The following is a 17,498-nucleotide window of genomic DNA, read 5'->3' on the forward strand; positions in this document are numbered from 1 at the left end:
ATAAATAAAAATCCTCCATAGCTTGATGAATGCCACTACTCATTTCTAGAAGGTTGATTCTGCAATTAAAAAAAAATTATAAGAAAAGATTCCACAATGTTTTTAAAATTATAACAAATAGATACAAACATAGCAACATTGCCACTTTCGAAATACCTATGATTGAGAAGTTGAGCCAGCTGTGTTAACTCCAGGGATAATAACTCCAGGAAATCGAGTTTGTAAAAACCCAAGAAGAGCATTATATCGAGCACATTCTTGTGCACATGCTTGCTCATGTTGTGCACATTCTTGCTCTCGCTCCTCTTTCAAGTGTTGCATTTGTTGTTCCATTTGATTAAACCGCTCAACAAACTCACTTGATTGGGCGCTTGAGGCAGTAGAAGTTCTGCTAGTCGTACCCCCATAATAAGTTTTGAGAGTTGGACCCAATCCAAGCCCTCTTACTCACCCATATCGTTCTTTTACAATAACTTGTGTTAGAATTTTAGTTTCAACCATTTGCATATCCTCATCTACTGTTTCACATTCAGCTAACTTCTCATTTGCTTTAACCTGTATATAATGAAAAAAATTATTTTAAAGTAGTCATATATTTTGCACCAAATTACAAAATATGGAATACTTAAGACATAAATATTACCATAATTTGTTCAGTTTCCACATTCATGTGAGAACCATCCTTTTTGGTATGAGTTGCTTTAAAAAATTCGAGGCGTCCTACTTTTCTTCCATTGTTAACCTCCTACAAGTGTTTAAACAAAAAAATTGTTGGAATCACAAACATCAAGAGATAAACTTGAAGACATCATTAAAATACAAATGAAAGTAAAAACAACATTTTTAACTCACACTAACAATTTAATTCTTAATATATATTTGCTTACCATTTCCTTTTCCTTTCTAGGAAAGCTCTTTGATCCAGAGGTATGAGTATATTTTTGTTGTTTTCTGCTAGCAACCCCAAGTCTTTCTGAATCCTATATAATGACATGTATACTAACTTAGAAATAAGAAAGATATGATAATTTTAGTAAAATAAGTAAAACACATATTCATACCTCTCCTTTATTTGAATACCAATAATCAACTAATTGTGCCCATTGCCATCGAATGGTTGCATTTGGATGTTTATCTTTGTTCACTTGCAACCCATCTTCTCGTTTGAAATGACGCTTTTTCAAATCATGCTTGTAATCTCTCCATTTCTTCCCCAGAGACTTGAGCACATACTCTTTTGAAATCTCAAGAGCAAATCGTAACTAGTTGAAGACATTATAAACAATTTTGTTTATTAATGTAACTTGATGTTTGTATATTTATAGAAATAACATTTGAACAATTCAATTACGTGGGTTTACCTCAATAAATTTGTTCGAACAATTCATCCTTACATGTTTTTGGCACTTTATGCCAACTCTCATAATGGATGCCAATTTTTTTACCAGTTCGAGCAAGCATGCCGAGAAATCCAGCCAGTAGTTGTGCTTCGGGCCCAATTGGTTGTCCCAAATGATTTGCACTCACCACAATCCTCTCTTCTGATGGTAATGACCACAAGTCTTTCAAAGTAGTTCGGCCTTTTTTTTTGTTGTCCATTTCTATCAATTACAATAATTTATATATTAGTAGAAAATAAGAACATTAATGCAAATATAATAAATTATGATTAAGATTGAAGATATGAAACAAACCTGCATTTAAATTTTCTGCTTCAATAACTCGCAGGAACGTTCTCTAATCTAATACTATTATTTTGGTTTAGCACTTGTTCATTATGATTTTAATCAGCTGAAGATGATGGGACCGAGTAGTGAGGAGCAACATGAAGTGCTGGAGCGGATCTAGTAGAACCAATAGGGGCTGATGAATTGGAGTTGTTAGTGTTGCTCATTCTAGTACTCGCACCAGCGTCACACCCAGTACCATTATTTGGAGCATTATTTGGAGTGGGTTCTGACACAACCATTTTCATACACTTCAATTTTAATTTCGGTATATTTTCTCTTATCTACATCATATAAACAAAAACATGTTACAAAATTCACATAAAGTACATGTATTTTGGAAGATTATACATAGTAAATCTACATTGCATTCACAAGTCCAACTGCAAATGGTTTAGTTATTATTGCACATTATCCAGTACAAACACAATGATTTATAATATTGCATATCAATTGGTAATCAGTGGACAGACAATGTACATAATCAATGCAAAATGGTTTATTTTTGGTAGTATCCACTTTCAACAAGTAGCATCTCAAGTATACAGACTCAAAAAAATAAGAAAAGAATAACTTCACAGGTGAGATGATGAAATTCATGAAAGCCTTGCATGGTTATCATCTTTGTACAATATTGGCACTAAATTAAGTTCTTGTAGAAGTTATACATCTGTTGACTGATATCAGAGAATGCACTATACACACACATACACACACATATATCAATAAAAGGAGAAAAAAAAAATCAGGAATATATTCTCATCCCACCCAAAAAAGTTTACAAAGATATTTACACTAACAAACAATTCATTCCTTTGTTGTTTGTTGGTCATATGTTACCAGGATTGATCACACAGCACCCCTTTGTTGTTTATGCCTGCATATATACTCTAGACTTTGTTTTTCTATTTCATAATTAAGAATATACCTTCCTCCCATTAGTTGATTTCTTTAATGTGCACAGAGATAATATCAAAACAAAAACTGCAAGATTAAAGTAAATTTACAAGAGATGAATGATCATGATATGATGTTCAGCTGAATTACTACTCAGACAAGAATCAAAACAACAGCTAGTTGCTAATATACATGTTCTCTTAGAGTCAATGCCATATCTGTAAATGAGATACATTTACTGCAGATGGTATCCTACCTAGTTGTCCATGTCCTCCAATGTATTTACAGCCAGAAAAGATGGGAACCATAAACACGGTATAAAATGCTGGAAAATTAAAGCAGTAACATTCAAAATGAATACAACTCTGGGTTAATTCCTAGTTTAGCTTTTCCAATGTAAGCAGTACCATCACTATCTAAATGATATGTGTCTGAACAACTTAGTATGGGTCAGAGAAATGGAAAGATTGCTGAACATTAAGCCACATTAATTGCTTAGGTGGGCGAGGATGGTGATGATGATGGTTCCTGTTCCAAGATCAGTGTGAAAATGAACAATTACTTGTTTAGAAGGACAACTAGTTTTACTGATCTCTTCTCAGACCAAGCATATATATATATATATACATATATGTTGGTTGAGTGGTTTTCAGCCTCTTCACCAACATATTTTTCTTATTGCCCAATGTTCTTCTTTTCTTCATTTATATGATGTTGATGTTTTACCAAACTTCTGGTCTGTCCATATTCATGTTCTCCTTGCAGCTCAGGTTCTATTTTATAGTATTTTATTTTATTTCTTTGAATACAAAAATTTTATTAAACAGTGAAATTGCATTCTGAAGCTTTTATTCTGATCAACCATTCCATACCATTCTTAGGCCATAGATTCAACGTGCAGACCTTTTTCTTTTCAGTCTCCCATCCAATCCACTCCCTCTGGCTCATAAAAGTCTTATTTTTTGTTCATGCTTCACAAGTCTTTATCTATTGAAATTAGTTTGTGGTCCGGATGAACTTGATTGGTTAGTAGTAACTGGTCCCATTTAACTACCAGAAATTATAAGACTCCAAATAGAGAAGTGAATTTAGTGCTAACTTGTGCTAAATAATTATTTATCATGACTTCTATTTAGGAACTGATTGATAAATTCAATGGTTAATATATATATATATATATATAGTTATAGTTGACAAGTCATTAATAGTATCTTTCATGAAATGGATGATACCAATGTTTCTAATGAAACTTTCTTATGATAAAGTGGCTTTGCAATTTGGTGCCACATACTTCTCTGACATGTAATAGGCAATGGTTTTTTTAATATTCCATAACCATAAAACTTTAATTTTCCTTTTCTCTTGTTTTTCCTTTTTGTTTCTGCATGAAATTGTATACTGTAATGCATTCAGATAAAATCTCATCCCGTGTACAGCAGCAGAGGGAATGCTAAGGATCCAATTTTTGGTCTTAAAATGGGTGCCGAGTCACAATCTTCAGATGATGTTTTTAGGTGATTTAAGTTACCTGTATAGTTTTGAGGCGTCACCTTTTTTCGGATTTATTTAGGAAACCGACAAGGTTGGAATATTGGTATATAAATTATAAGTCCCCCTGATAGGCCAAAGTTACGAAATTCTAAAATTCTTTGGATCATTTTCTCACTATTTCATTTAGAAGTCCAGCTTTTTTAGGTTCATAACTAATCTCTTCCTCTTTCTCATCCTAATTCTCTTTATATATATATATATGTATATCATTATTTTCTCAGATTAAATGAAATGAAATGTTGCAGGGGAAATGGATCCTTATGTCATGATACAGTATAGGAATCAAGAACAAAAGAGTAGCGTTGTAAAAGGTTTGTTAAAATTGTGACAAACTATTCATATAAAATATTTCAACATAATATTTGATTAAATGTAACATAACTTTGGTGGTGCAGATCAAGGGACGAATCCATCATGGAATGAGACTTTTAAGTTTCAGGTTCAGAATGCAGAAGCTGCAGAGCATCACCAGAAACTTGTCCTTAGAATCATGGATAAAGATATATTCAATGTTGATGATTTTGTTGGTCAAGCAACGTAAGTGAGATTTGAGAATGCTTAGGAACAAGAACATGAAGAAAATTTCAAGTTTTTGGATTCATTAATGGCTTGTAATGCAGGATTAGTGTTGCTGATGTGATTTCTTTGGGAGTTGAAAAAGGACATGGTGAATTGCATCCTAGTAAGTATAGTGTGGTGCTTGAAGACAGGACTAACTGTGGAGAGATTAGAGTTGGTGTTAAAAGAACAAAGTTCAGACGAAGAAGTTATAAGGGCTATACACTGTAGTCTTTGTAAAAAAGGACACGATAAGAGGACTTGTCCAGTTACAGGAAACACCTCTAAAATACCAATGGTAATTACTTCTTCTTCTTCTTCTTCTTCAGAAAGTTTTTCTTTCGAGAAAGAAAATATTCTTTCAACAGATACTGACACTACTTTCACAAGTAAGGGTACTTCCTTTATCTAAGAAGCATGGACACGGATACGGTGACACGATACGACACGACACGGACACGGCGACACGGTAATTTTTAAAAATTAAGGACACGGGTACGGCAGGACACGGCTATAATAAATATTATATATTTATTATAAATATAAATCTATATAGTTTTCATGTAATATACGCTATATATTTACTTATAGATTAATTTGGTGATCTTGTGTATTGGGAAGTAATTAGAAAATACATAAGAGTAATTTAAAAAAATCATTTACAAAGCATATGAGTATCTGGAGGTGTCCACCGTGTGTCCGGGTATCCGTGTGTCCGACACGGATACGACACGGGTACGCCAAGCTTCCCGGAGTGTCCGTGCTTCATAGTCCTTTATTTGATGAAGAACAAATCACTAAAAATTTAGAAATTTTTAGAAGATTACATATAGACATTGAAGCTTTTCCTACTGATTATGAAGCTCTAATTGCAGGAGCAGATGATACTATAAATATCACAACACAGATTAGACAGATAATCTTTGGGTATAATGAGTATAGATGTCAAACAGAAATGCAAACTCAAGCACTTCTAGACCTAGAACAATTGTCAATCACCAACATGAAAGATGTAGAGCAATACTCAGTAACGTATTTAGCTCTAGCTGCACAATCTGGTTCTGCATTTTTAAAAATCAGAAATTAGTGCAAAGTATTTAAGAAAACTCCCACCCCCATTAAGGAGGTTTATGATTCAGATATATGTTCTTTATCTGATATTCCATGACACCTTCAGATCCAGCAACTAAAATATTTATATAAGTTATTCAACATTAAGTAAACTGACAAGAACATCTCTAAAAGCATTACAAGTTCAATAGAACATCTCCAACAAAATTATACAGTCGTTACTATATAATGTCTACATTCTTAATAGTTTTCAATCAATTAAACTATTCAACCTAAGAGTGTATAATCAGAGAAAAGCCTGGCTCCTCCAAAAGTAGATTCCGAGCAAGAGAATCACATATACAAAGTACAGCTGGAAGTGAAATAGAAGAATTGTATAAAGGAATCGAAAAGTTTTACTTCTTATTCAATAAAATAGATATGAACAAGACCTTGACATTAAGCTAATCTAAAAGATTGCAAGAGGAATATAATAACAAACTTACTCACTGAGAAAACTCACACACTCGGCAAGAGGAGCTAATGCAAATAAGCTGAATGAGAACAGCAAAACCTATTTCAACAAGGATAAGAGTGAATTATCAGAAACTTTGTAAAAATATCAAAAGCCAATATTTATGAAAAGAAGGCAATTTACAAGAGCAATGTCTTAAATAGGCAGAGACTCATTCTTAATATATTTAGTTTCATCTATTTTTTCTGCAATCAAATAAGCATCTAGTAATCTCCCTTATTCTATATTTTTATCCTACAGTTATGCGAGGTGCCCACAATCAGTATGTATTGGAATGCCATAGTTTCATGAACTCTTTTATTTCAATTTCTTACAACATGAAGAACACTTAAATACTAAAAGCTACACAATAAATGACTGAACAATAAAGGACACTTAATAAAATTAATGCACTGTCCACCATGAAGAACACTTAAATACCAGATTCCAGCTTTAATCCAGACTTTGGAGAGTCTTGCTTGGCCCTTCAAAAATAGTAGGAAAAGTTCATTTAGGGGGACCTCTCAACAAAACACATGAAAACGAGAAGCGTAACACGAAAATAGCACCTGGTTTTATCTAATAAAACATGATTTATCCACTTTTTTTTAAAAAAAATAATGCTTCATATGCAATACAGCAGTGCAATTTGCCAAAAAAACTAGCGACACTATCTACAGGTCATGAAATCACTTGTAAAATGAGGGGTAACAACTATATATATATATATTTTAATATATGTTAATAATAAAGAATAGTTGAAGATGTTCTTATTGGGACAATGTAACAAATATTCCATTGGACTTAATGAGGATAGTAGTATAAAGCAGCAGGCAGCCCATTGCCTAAAGAATCTCATTTAACCACAGATGTCCTTACACTTAACGTGTGACAAGGAATTTATCTTACAACATTTATTCAAACAATGCTAGATTTGCATAGCCAGCAGGACATGCTGGCTTGTCAACAATAAAACATTAGTGAATTAATATTAATTGAGACCACCAATTCTATCATCTCAATTATGTTAATATTAATTTCTAGCCTCTTCTCTTGAATAAAAACAGGGTAGACATGCCATAATAGAGAACATTAAAGTAACTTGCACTTATTGCTAACTGGAAGCAGATCCTGATTGTCTACAGCCACAGTATCTATTCCGCGTTCCTTTAGAACCTGCAACAAGAACCTACATCAATATCGTCCAACAACAAAAATGTAGGCTAGTGAGAAGGACAAAATGGATATTGTGCATATCAATGATTTAGAAAGGACAATCCTTGCTTGGAAAATGTGGAGCAGAGGAGACAATTACAAGTTCTCGTGGGCGAGCACCACCAAATACAGATTTCTTGTAGCAGTAAAAGCAAAATGGTCAAGCGTACAAAAACCTTGGAAATAATTGGCAAATGCTTATGGTGAATTTGAATAAATAAACATGACACAAAAGGCTAGCAAAAAATTCAGCACGCATGAAATCTAGGCATATTTATAATCAGGCTTTCTAAAGTTTTTAAAATGATTTATTTGATGCACGAAATCTAATCAAATGATCATTCCAATCCTACGTCTAAATTACAACCAAAATAAATTGTTCAGAGATAAACCAAAAGCTTTCTAAAGTTTCGGTGCTATGCTTCCTAGTAACAACCAGACAGTAATAGAAGCAATAGAAGCAGAATGCAACTGAATAGTGGAAAAACCACAATAAATTGGAAGATTCTCATATATTTATATATATATATATATCATATATATATTGAGAAGGTATATATATATATATATATCTTCTCAATTAAACCAAGAATCCCCGGTTTTGAAGGATTGGAATATTTTCTACCTTCTGTTTCAATAATGTTGGCGCCTTCCTGTTCAAGTGCTTCGCTGAGGTTTACCTGCTTTTTCAAAAAAAGATGGCATTAGAGGAAAAAAAACTCAGATGACTAAAAAAACTCTGATTTAAAATTGTAACATTTACTTGATCAGGAAGAGTTAATGTGTGTGGCACAGTGACAGAAGTGTTACAAATGAAGAATTCTCTTTGTTTCTTATGTTAGCTTTAGTATCTGCATATTTATCAGACATGATAAACAGAAGAATATGTCTGATAACATTTATTCCATTGTTTATAAACTAATGATACTTATAGCAAGACTTTTATTGGTACCTAATCTGGAGAGAGCTGAATGCCTAACTCATAGAAGGAATCATAGTTTCCAATTTCAACCTGTATTTATAAAACATTATTTGAATAATTATATATATGCACAACACAAGTCCAACTACAAGAACAATAATATATATCATATGTAAGCAAAGATGTGACCAAGTCAAGTATGAAGAAGACATTACAAACAAGATATGAAGAAGACATTAGAAACAAGATATAGCTTACCTTAAAAATCAAGTAAAGTCAATACAATTGGTATAAGACATTGCTAAGTGTCAAACGTCATAAATGTCCTCGTCAACATCTTCACAGGCCCATTGACCATCATCATTATCATTGAAGATACTCTCATGAGAGGAAGGGAAACATTCAGTCCGAGGTCCATCATCTGTTATTTCATCACCCATGTCATAGACTTCTCTTGGTTGATTACGTATCACAACAAACCAACCAGATTCTTTGGGATGCTTAGAATAGAAAACTTGCTTCACTTGTGATGAAAACACATAAGGCTCATCGAGGATATGATTTCCAGTGTGAATCGTGCGAGAGAAATTTACCATTGTAAATCTATATCTATCTTTCTTGACCCCCCTACTATTATTCACATCAGCCCATTCACAACGAAATAACACAACATTGAACTTGTTAAAGTAGCCTAACTCAATTATATCATTTAGCACACCATAGTAGTCAACATTTCCTTCCAATGGATTAGCATCCCTTGCACTAGCATAGCTCATAGTTGAAGAAGTAACAAGACATCCAGAATTTTGGGTTCGCCTAAATCTTTCTCGAGATTTAGTATGGAATCGAAATCCATTAATGACGAGTCCTTTATATCTCTTAACAATCCTATTTGGACCTTGTGCGAGAAATTTAATTTCTTCTGACACATTTTTTCCATGAGAATCCTATACAAATTACATTAATCTAATTATAAAAATTCTTAATAGAGAATTGTTCAAGTTATAAGATTTTCTAGTTGCTTACCGTTTCTCCCAACCATTCATGAAAAGTTTCAGGAAATTTCCTATCGAGATCACGAGCATTTGAACGTCGACCTCTTGTTTGATCTTTCAAGATATTTCTATACTCACTACAAGTAATGATAAAAAATGTTAAAAACTTCTAACACACCAAATAAGAAATGTGAAGTGTTTAACTTACATTTGGAGTGATTCAATAGCTTTATAGTGAAATAACACATAACGATGTGCTTGTGCCCATGATCTATCATCTAATTGTGCTACTTCAACTTTCCCTATTGGTTCTCCACCACCTTCAAATAAATACGACTTTGCAAGTAGCTCATGTTGCACTTGTGTTAAATTTCTCCCAGGTCTATCAAATATTGTTTCAACATCAACCAAATACCTAGAACAAAAAGTGACACATTCTTCTGCTAAAAATCCTTCAGCAATAGATCCTTCAAGATATCGTTTATTCTGCACATAAGATTTTAACTTGAGCAAAAGCCTATAACAGAATTGCTGCAATTGTTAACCTATAGAAGTTTGATTGACAAGACATTATAATAAATTGATGTTTTAGCAAAATAATACCTCTCAATTGGATACATCCATCGATAGTACACAGGTCCACCGAGTTTGGCCTCTATTGGTAGATAAGCAACCAAGTGCACTATTACAGTGAAGAATGCAGGTGGGAAAATCTTTTCTCAGTGACACAAAGCTACTGCTGCTCGATATTGAAGGTTGTCAAGATCTTCCACCTTAAGAACTTTACCCAAATAATTTTTAATATGTCACAAAGCTCTGAAATGGCGTGAATCACTTGCCTTAACATGGATGACCTCAAAGCAATTGGAAACAAATCATGCAGCAATATGTGATAATCATGTGATTTTAAAGACTGAAGTTTTCGCTCCTTCTGATTTACACATTTCGATATATTCAAAGAGTTAGCATCTGGGACTTTTATAGTCTTCAAGACTTGACGAAATAGGTCTTTTTCCTTTTTTGGGGCTTTTGCAGGTGTACCCCTAAATAGTTTTGAAATTGCATATTTACCCCTGAATAAAAGTTAATTGCATACATACCCTTGAATAATATATATAATTGCATATATACCCTTTGGGTTCAAATTAGTTGAAAAACCATCCGTTAACAAACAACAAATATATAAAATTACCATTATACCATTGCATATATACCCTTGAAATTTTTTTTTTAAGTTGTAAAGGGTTATTTTGGACCTTTGTATATCTTAATCTAAGTTATAACTATAGTTAATCAAGTTTGATTAAAGAAATCTAATAGTAGGGGCATATCCGTAATTACCTATATTTTTCAGGGGTATATATACAATTATGTTTTTTCTGAGGGTAAATATGCAATTATAGAACTTTTGAGGGGATTATAACCAATTTTCCCTTCTTTTTTTGTCATGGAGAAAGAAGAGGGTGGTAGTCTTGTTTTACCATTGGGGAGATATTCAGGATGAAGCTCTCAATGAATTCCCATGTCAACCAAATCAAGTTTGCATTTTAGATTATCTTTTGATTTCCCATCAACATTAAGAGGTGTTCCAACAATATTTTCACAAACATTCTTCTCAATGTGTATCACATTCAAGTTATACCGAAGTAGGTTGTGCTGCCAATATGGTAAATCAAAGAATATGCTTCTCTTCTTTCACAAAGCTGCTTCAGTTGATTCCTCTTCTTGTACTTCATAATCATCAGTATCCAAGTCAATATTGGATACTTGCCATGGTCTTTTCTTCGAAGAGTTATTATTGTTTGATTTTTTTAGTTTGCTTTTGCCTTGCTTTCCATAAGAAAATTGTAGCTCTTTCAACATTAATAAAATATCATATCCAGTAGTAACTGAAGGAGCTCCACTCATCTCTACATTACCATCAAACAGATGTTTCCGAGATCTGTATGGATGATTATGTTCTAGCCACCGCCGATGTGCCATATAACAAAACTTCTAGCCATTAGTTAACCATTGTGAAGAAGTTTCCACAGCACAACAAGGACAAGCATATTTTCCTTTAGTGCTCCAACCTGATAGATTTGTGTAAGTAGGGAAATCATTAATAGTCCATAACAAGGCAACCCGCATATTGAAATTTCTCCTTACAGATGCATCGTACGTCTCTACACCAACCTATAATTGCTTTAACTCTTTAATAAGAGGTTGTAAGTAGATGTCAATATCATTTCCAGGACCTTTGTCTCCAGGATTAATCATTGACAAAAGAAAAGAAGTTTGTTTCATCCCAATCAACGGTGGCAAGCTATAAGACATCAACACCACTGGCCAAGTGCTGTAAGAAGTACTTAATAATTTGAATGGATTAAACCCATCCGAAGAAAGACCAAGCCTAACATTTCTAGGATCAGAAGTGAAGTCAGGATATCTTGCATCAAATGATTTCCATGCCTCAGCATCAGCAGGGTATCGTAACAGTCCATCATTGGTCTGACCATTAGCATGCCAAATCATATCAGCAGAAGTCTTAGCCGACATGAAAAGTCTCAGTAGTCGTGGTATTAATGGAAAATACCGTAAAACCTTCGCAAGTCACTTGTGAACAACTTCATTGTCATCATTCAAACATTCACCAGAATCAGTGGACACCTGGCGAGAACAACCACAAATATGACAAGATTGCTGACTTTCATTATGCTCCCAATATAGCATGTAGTCATTTGGACAACTATGATTTTTTTCATACCCAAGACCCAAATCCTTAATAACTTTCTTCGACTCACGACTACTTTTAGGAATAGCCACGGAGGGAAAAAATTCTTTTAAAAATTCAATCAAGTGGTCAAGGCCTTTAGAAGTCATCACGCACATGCATTTCAAATGGAAAAGTCGAATGCAGAAATACAATCTAGAATGCTGCGATCCCTCATAAAGTTTGTCATTCATATCTTCAAGCAACTTGTAAAACTTTGCCGCTTCTTTAGAAGGCTGTTCATCAACTTCTATAGGAGCTTCACCTCCATCATTTACCTCAACATTGTATTCATCGGCAGTAGATGGTAGGCCCTCGTTATCAACTTGATGGATGTTGAAAGCATCCCGCAATAATTCTTCCAAACTATCTGGTCTTATTCGAGAAGTTTGGAAGTGAGGATTAGAGCTTGATGGAGCTTTAAATGTGTTTGTTGGCTCATGGATAGGTGACTGTACACGCTCTCCATGAAAAAAAAAAATAACATGTGTAACCTTGTAGAATGCCATCACAAACTAAATGTTCAAGCACTGTTTCACATATTTGCCAATGGATATTCACACACTTTATGTAAGGGCAAATGATCCTATCATCTTCACTTGAGTTGGCAAATGCAAAATTGAGGAATTGTTCGACTCCATCTTCGTATTCTTGACTCAATCGTGACTTACGCATCCAACTCTTATCCATTTTTGCTTAATATATTAAAAAATTATTCACAATATTCTAAATTAAAGCATATTTCACCTTAACACATTAAGATATACATCAAGGTGAAACTATAGAATTTTTGCTCTTTAACTGTTTTTTTTAATCGATGTAAACACATTAGGTCTTATAAATCAAGGTGAAACTATGGAAAACATAAGCTAACAAAGAAGGGAATAATTCACATGACTCATAAGTGAGAAGGGAATATCATTCCTTTTCCAAGCACTAGTTTATTGGAATGAAGTTTTAATGATGAAGAAAATTACAATTATTCCATAATGCTTCCTTTTCTAACATAAATATTTAAAGATAAAAGAGATCACTATGATGGTCATACATGTTTCACATGTCAATTTGTTCTTGCTTCGAGCTTCTCTAGAAAGTTCATCTTTTTCTTTGAAAAATCCTTAAATACACACACACACACGCGCAAAGTTATGAATTTGTTTAATATAAACAAGACCTACTTTTTATTTACAATTTGGATAAGTCATTATAAACACACATATATTATTATTATTATATTTTACCCATGGCTTAATCATATATTAAGATAGAGTGAACTCTTCAATCTATGGCCCGTATCTTAAATAAGAGTGAAATACTTGAACACATGTTTCAATAAAAAAACTAACAAATTAATGCTTCAAGAAAAGGCCAATAACAACAAACGTTTACACATGCATGATGAGAATGCATGCATGCATAACATTGTTAGCTTAGAAAAGGGTGATTAGATATATATGGAATATCCTTGCTAATTGCATGTCATGCATGTATACCAGCCCAATTTGTCAACACCTCATAATATATTGAAATATAAAATATAAAATACGATTGATCTTCTCATATATTTGACGAGTTTATATCTAATTAAAGATAATTTTAAACTTATGCATATATATTAACTATTTTTAGTTATCTAATGTGTGATTAATCAAACTATTTCTTCTATTTGTGGCATTTTAATATGTTTAATGAGTTTATTTCTTGAGTATTATTATTTAACAAGCCATATAATTTCAACTTAAAACTGCATGCGCACACAATATATCAAGAATAATATTTAATTAGATATTTAATACATAAGCATTTAGACTAGATATACTCTTTTTAACAATACCACTTGAATATATATGATTGACCATGTTATATAGAATTCAACCATCAAGCTGTAAAAGTTTAAGGATGAAGCTTCCTTTACCCACTTTTTCAATAATCTTGTTCTCATATGGATGAAATCCAAAAGAGAAGAAATAATCCAAGTCATGATCTTATCCATCTCTTTCTAATTTATTAACAAGAAATCTATAACCTTTTATTATGTTACTTAATTATATCATGATCTTGATTGATTTATCAGTCATCTTTTAGCATTTTAGCATTACCCAAAAATAATTCATTCTAACCTACAAGTAAGCCTATACTTACCTTTATATATAAAAATATCTATATATATATATATATGATCTTGTTCAATTACTCCATGTGAAAATGTTCATCATATTAAGTAGCCTCGTTGTCGTAGAAACATTCTAACAAGTTAACATTTTTCTACAGAGACTCAATCAATTCCACATATCATGCATGCATTTCATTTCATTTCCCTTTAAATGATCCTTTTCTATTCCATTCCTTTGCTTATAAATACCCATGCATATCCACATGCCATTCATTCATCAAGACAACAAAGTAAAATAAATAAAACACCTTGAAACTTTAGCCATGAGCTTGTGCCTTGTTAAACCATTCATCCACCCTGCATTCCATGAAGTCCTCAAGCACATGAGCTTTGGAGACAGGCTTAGTTTCCTTGTAAGATCTATTGTTATATATATATATATATATATATATATCTATATAGTTCATAAATCATATGTATTACTACTAATTTCTATCTTTGCAATATTATTATTTAGGTTGTGCACCCTATATTGAAGTGGCATCAAATGCAAAATAGACTTCCTTTTGGAGTATATCTTAATATTCTCATTAGATTTCCTCATTAACAAAGAAAAATCATACAAAATGATCAAAGGCTTCAAGCATTACAGTGAAGAAATAGTTGCAAGGAGAGGAAATAATGCCTTAAGATAAAGCTCACAACTTACACAATCGAAGGTTATGTCATGATTCCAATGAAGACGAAGCTCATCAGGGTTCAACGATTCCGGTAGCTCCGGTGGCACTCGCGGCGGCAGCGGCCTTCTTCAAAACCCTAACAAAATAGCTCAATTAATTCTTCCCAAACAAAAACCCAATCAACCACCAAAACCTAAAACAAGAAAACACCCAAAAAAAAAAAAAAACTAAATCAACAACATGAAATCCATAATCACATAATATACGAAGGGGAAACGACCACCTTAGGAACTCGACCAGTTTCAATTGTGCGCAAGAAGCAAAAGAAGACAGGGATAGAGAGAAATTAAGAAGAAACGGGGGGAGAGACACTGACAGAAAATTTTTTAATCTTTACATAAAACTTTACTGGCGTTTATTAATATAAACGCCATTATACAAATTTTATTTTCACGGATAATTTTAACCCCAATCCCGCCAATTACTTTCGTGGCATTTATTTCCTTAAACGCCGCCATATCAAAAACTATCCCGGCGTTTATTAATATCAGCGCCGCTACATTAAATATGTATTTTCCACATGTTAAATTCTCCAAGCCCATAAATTACATTACCGGCGTTTTATTATTTAAACACTGCTAAATAAGCAAACTTGCCGGCGCCTATTGATATAAATGCCGCTAATGAAAATTAAAATTTTGAACTTTAATTCCTCTTATTTCCCGAATTTATTTGGCGGCGTTTATTTCAATAAACGCCTCTATTTTACTAGCACTTTTTAAATACACGCCGCTAATGTAAATCTTTTTTCCAAGCGAAAATTTATTTAAAACCCGGAAAGAATATGGCGGCGTTTATGTCTAATAAACGCCGCCAAATAAAATATATTGGCGGGGTTTTTAAAAATGCTGTGAAATAAACGCCGCAGAAGCCCTACTTTGGTGTAGTGTATAAACACAGGCATTTATGCAAGTATGCATAATAAAAGAGAAGGAAATATGGCCTATGAAAATCGTAACTCTTACAACTCATGAACATTAGTTCAGCCCTACATCTTAACGTTTTCTTTTCTTTTCTTTTCAAATGTAGTGACAAGCACTTAAAGCCAATAGATGAGACAAAAAGGGAGTAAGGCGATGGAGTCATGCATGCAGATTATATTAACTGGGTTGTCTATGTCTATATTTTCTCCTTATTAAGGCTAGATATAGTTTACTGCCAAGACTATGCAAAAGAAACAATAGATGGAGAAATTAGTAGTGCCATGATATCATCTTTATGTAAGTTGTCGTGCTTTCATTGGAAACTTGTTAGGTTTGTCTCTAATAACCTTGAATTACATATATATATATATATATATATTCCATATATAAGATTTCAGTTTTCATTGGTATTAAATATGCACATAAAGTTCCCATATTTTTGTTGTTGTATTTTTCTTATATTGATTTTGGAATTCTGTCAAAATTTTGATTGTGTGTTTCAATAATTTTTTATAAATAAATTGATTAAATTCTGTCAGTAAAAAGAATATTAATTGTCAAATATGTCAAAACTTTAAATGTCAGTATTTGTTTGATTGTAAGTGTCATGCCCCAGCCCCAAAGCTAGGTTCGCTAATAGACCAGCTGCATCCAGCAAGGGTGGGCCCCTCTGGGTGCAAGGGCTCAGATCTCGGATCTAGTCAAAAATATCACCAACAAACAAGAATAAAGCAATAAAATACAGAAATATAAATTAACAATAATACACAAAGATAACTCAAGTACGGGCTTTAGCAGTCCAACAGAGATACAGTGCCACACTTAATAGACAGAAATCGGAAAATACAAATGGAATACAAAGCTCTCACACATAAAACAACTACAGCAACAATACCTCAAAACAACCCCAATCATAAGATTAATTTTCTTCTACTAAAAGAAATTCACAGAAATACATGAGCCACAAAGACCCAGTAGGATAGCAAAATAACATAAAATAGCAAATAACCAGGAATTTATAAATATAGAAAAAAAAAGTCAGACAGAGAACATAAGATAACTGTAGATATAAAATAACAGACAAAAATACAGAAATTAGTTAAAATATAAAAAAATATATACGGTAAAACACTAGAAGTGTACATCTCCCTAACTAATAAACTGAATCAACAGCTCAAGGCTGGATCTTCGATTGTGAAGTCAAAACAAACAGAATATCAACAGCCAAAGACGGATCTTCAACCGTAGTTGGAACAAAAACGCATGTCCGGTAACGCTACTACAGAAAAACATGTGCACATAGCTAGTACTTACTCCTCCTAGTTGGGCAATTTGCCAGGAATGGAGATGTACTAAAAAACGCAGAAAATACAGAGTACAAACATAGAATTATCAAATAAATCACTTTACAAAATAAAGTAATTAAATAAATAACAAATAATAGAATAATTATAGAAATAACAATAGAAATAATACCATAATTCCATAAATAAATAAATAAATTTTTGAATCATTATAAAATTAATTATACACTTGGAATG

General features: G+C 32.8%; 2 protein-coding genes across 2 annotated transcripts; one reads left to right on the forward strand and one right to left on the reverse strand.

Moving 5' to 3' along the window:
- Positions 1 to 447: 447 nt before the first annotated feature.
- On the reverse strand, positions 448 to 1,388 carry LOC120263081. The gene is made up of 5 exons (XM_039270996.1): positions 1,362 to 1,388; positions 1,062 to 1,262; positions 888 to 980; positions 644 to 745; positions 448 to 555 (listed from the first exon to the last, which is right to left on the reverse strand). Exons 1-5 carry the CDS (start codon positions 1,386 to 1,388, stop codon positions 448 to 450), a joined length of 531 nt encoding a protein of 176 aa, XP_039126930.1.
- Positions 1,389 to 4,425: 3,037 nt separating this feature from the next.
- Positions 4,426 to 4,964, forward strand: LOC120263082 (elicitor-responsive protein 1-like). Its single transcript, XM_039270997.1, has 3 exons — positions 4,426 to 4,486; positions 4,571 to 4,712; positions 4,796 to 4,964. The coding sequence occupies exons 1-3, from the start codon at positions 4,426 to 4,428 to the stop codon at positions 4,962 to 4,964; spliced, it is 372 nt and encodes a 123-aa protein (XP_039126931.1).
- The last annotated feature ends 12,534 nt before the right edge of the window (positions 4,965 to 17,498 follow it).

The sequence above is a fragment of the Dioscorea cayenensis genome, chromosome 6, assembly GCF_009730915.1.
Source record: "Dioscorea cayenensis subsp. rotundata cultivar TDr96_F1 chromosome 6, TDr96_F1_v2_PseudoChromosome.rev07_lg8_w22 25.fasta, whole genome shotgun sequence".
NCBI lineage: Eukaryota > Viridiplantae > Streptophyta > Magnoliopsida > Dioscoreales > Dioscoreaceae > Dioscorea > Dioscorea cayenensis.

What these genes read in the sequence shown, in the direction of transcription:
- LOC120263082 (XM_039270997.1), top strand. Translation starts at nt 4,426, where the DNA reads ATGGATCCTTATGTCATGATACAGTATAGGAATCAAGAACAAAAGAGT. An exon ending in AAAGAGTAGCGTTGTAAAAG is followed by an intron (nt 4,487 to 4,570) that starts GTTTGTTAAAAT and finishes TTGGTGGTGCAG; the next exon opens with ATCAAGGGACGAATCCATCA. An exon ending in GATTTTGTTGGTCAAGCAAC is followed by an intron (nt 4,713 to 4,795) that starts GTAAGTGAGATT and finishes CTTGTAATGCAG; the next exon opens with GATTAGTGTTGCTGATGTGA.
- LOC120263081 (XM_039270996.1), bottom strand. Translation starts at nt 1,388, where the DNA reads ATGAATTGTTCGAACAAATTTATTGAG. An exon ending in GGTATTCAAATAAAGGAGAG is followed by an intron (nt 981 to 1,061) that starts GTATGAATATGT and finishes GTCATTATATAG; the next exon opens with GATTCAGAAAGACTTGGGGT. An exon ending in CTAGAAAGGAAAAGGAAATG is followed by an intron (nt 746 to 887) that starts GTAAGCAAATAT and finishes AAACACTTGTAG; the next exon opens with GAGGTTAACAATGGAAGAAA.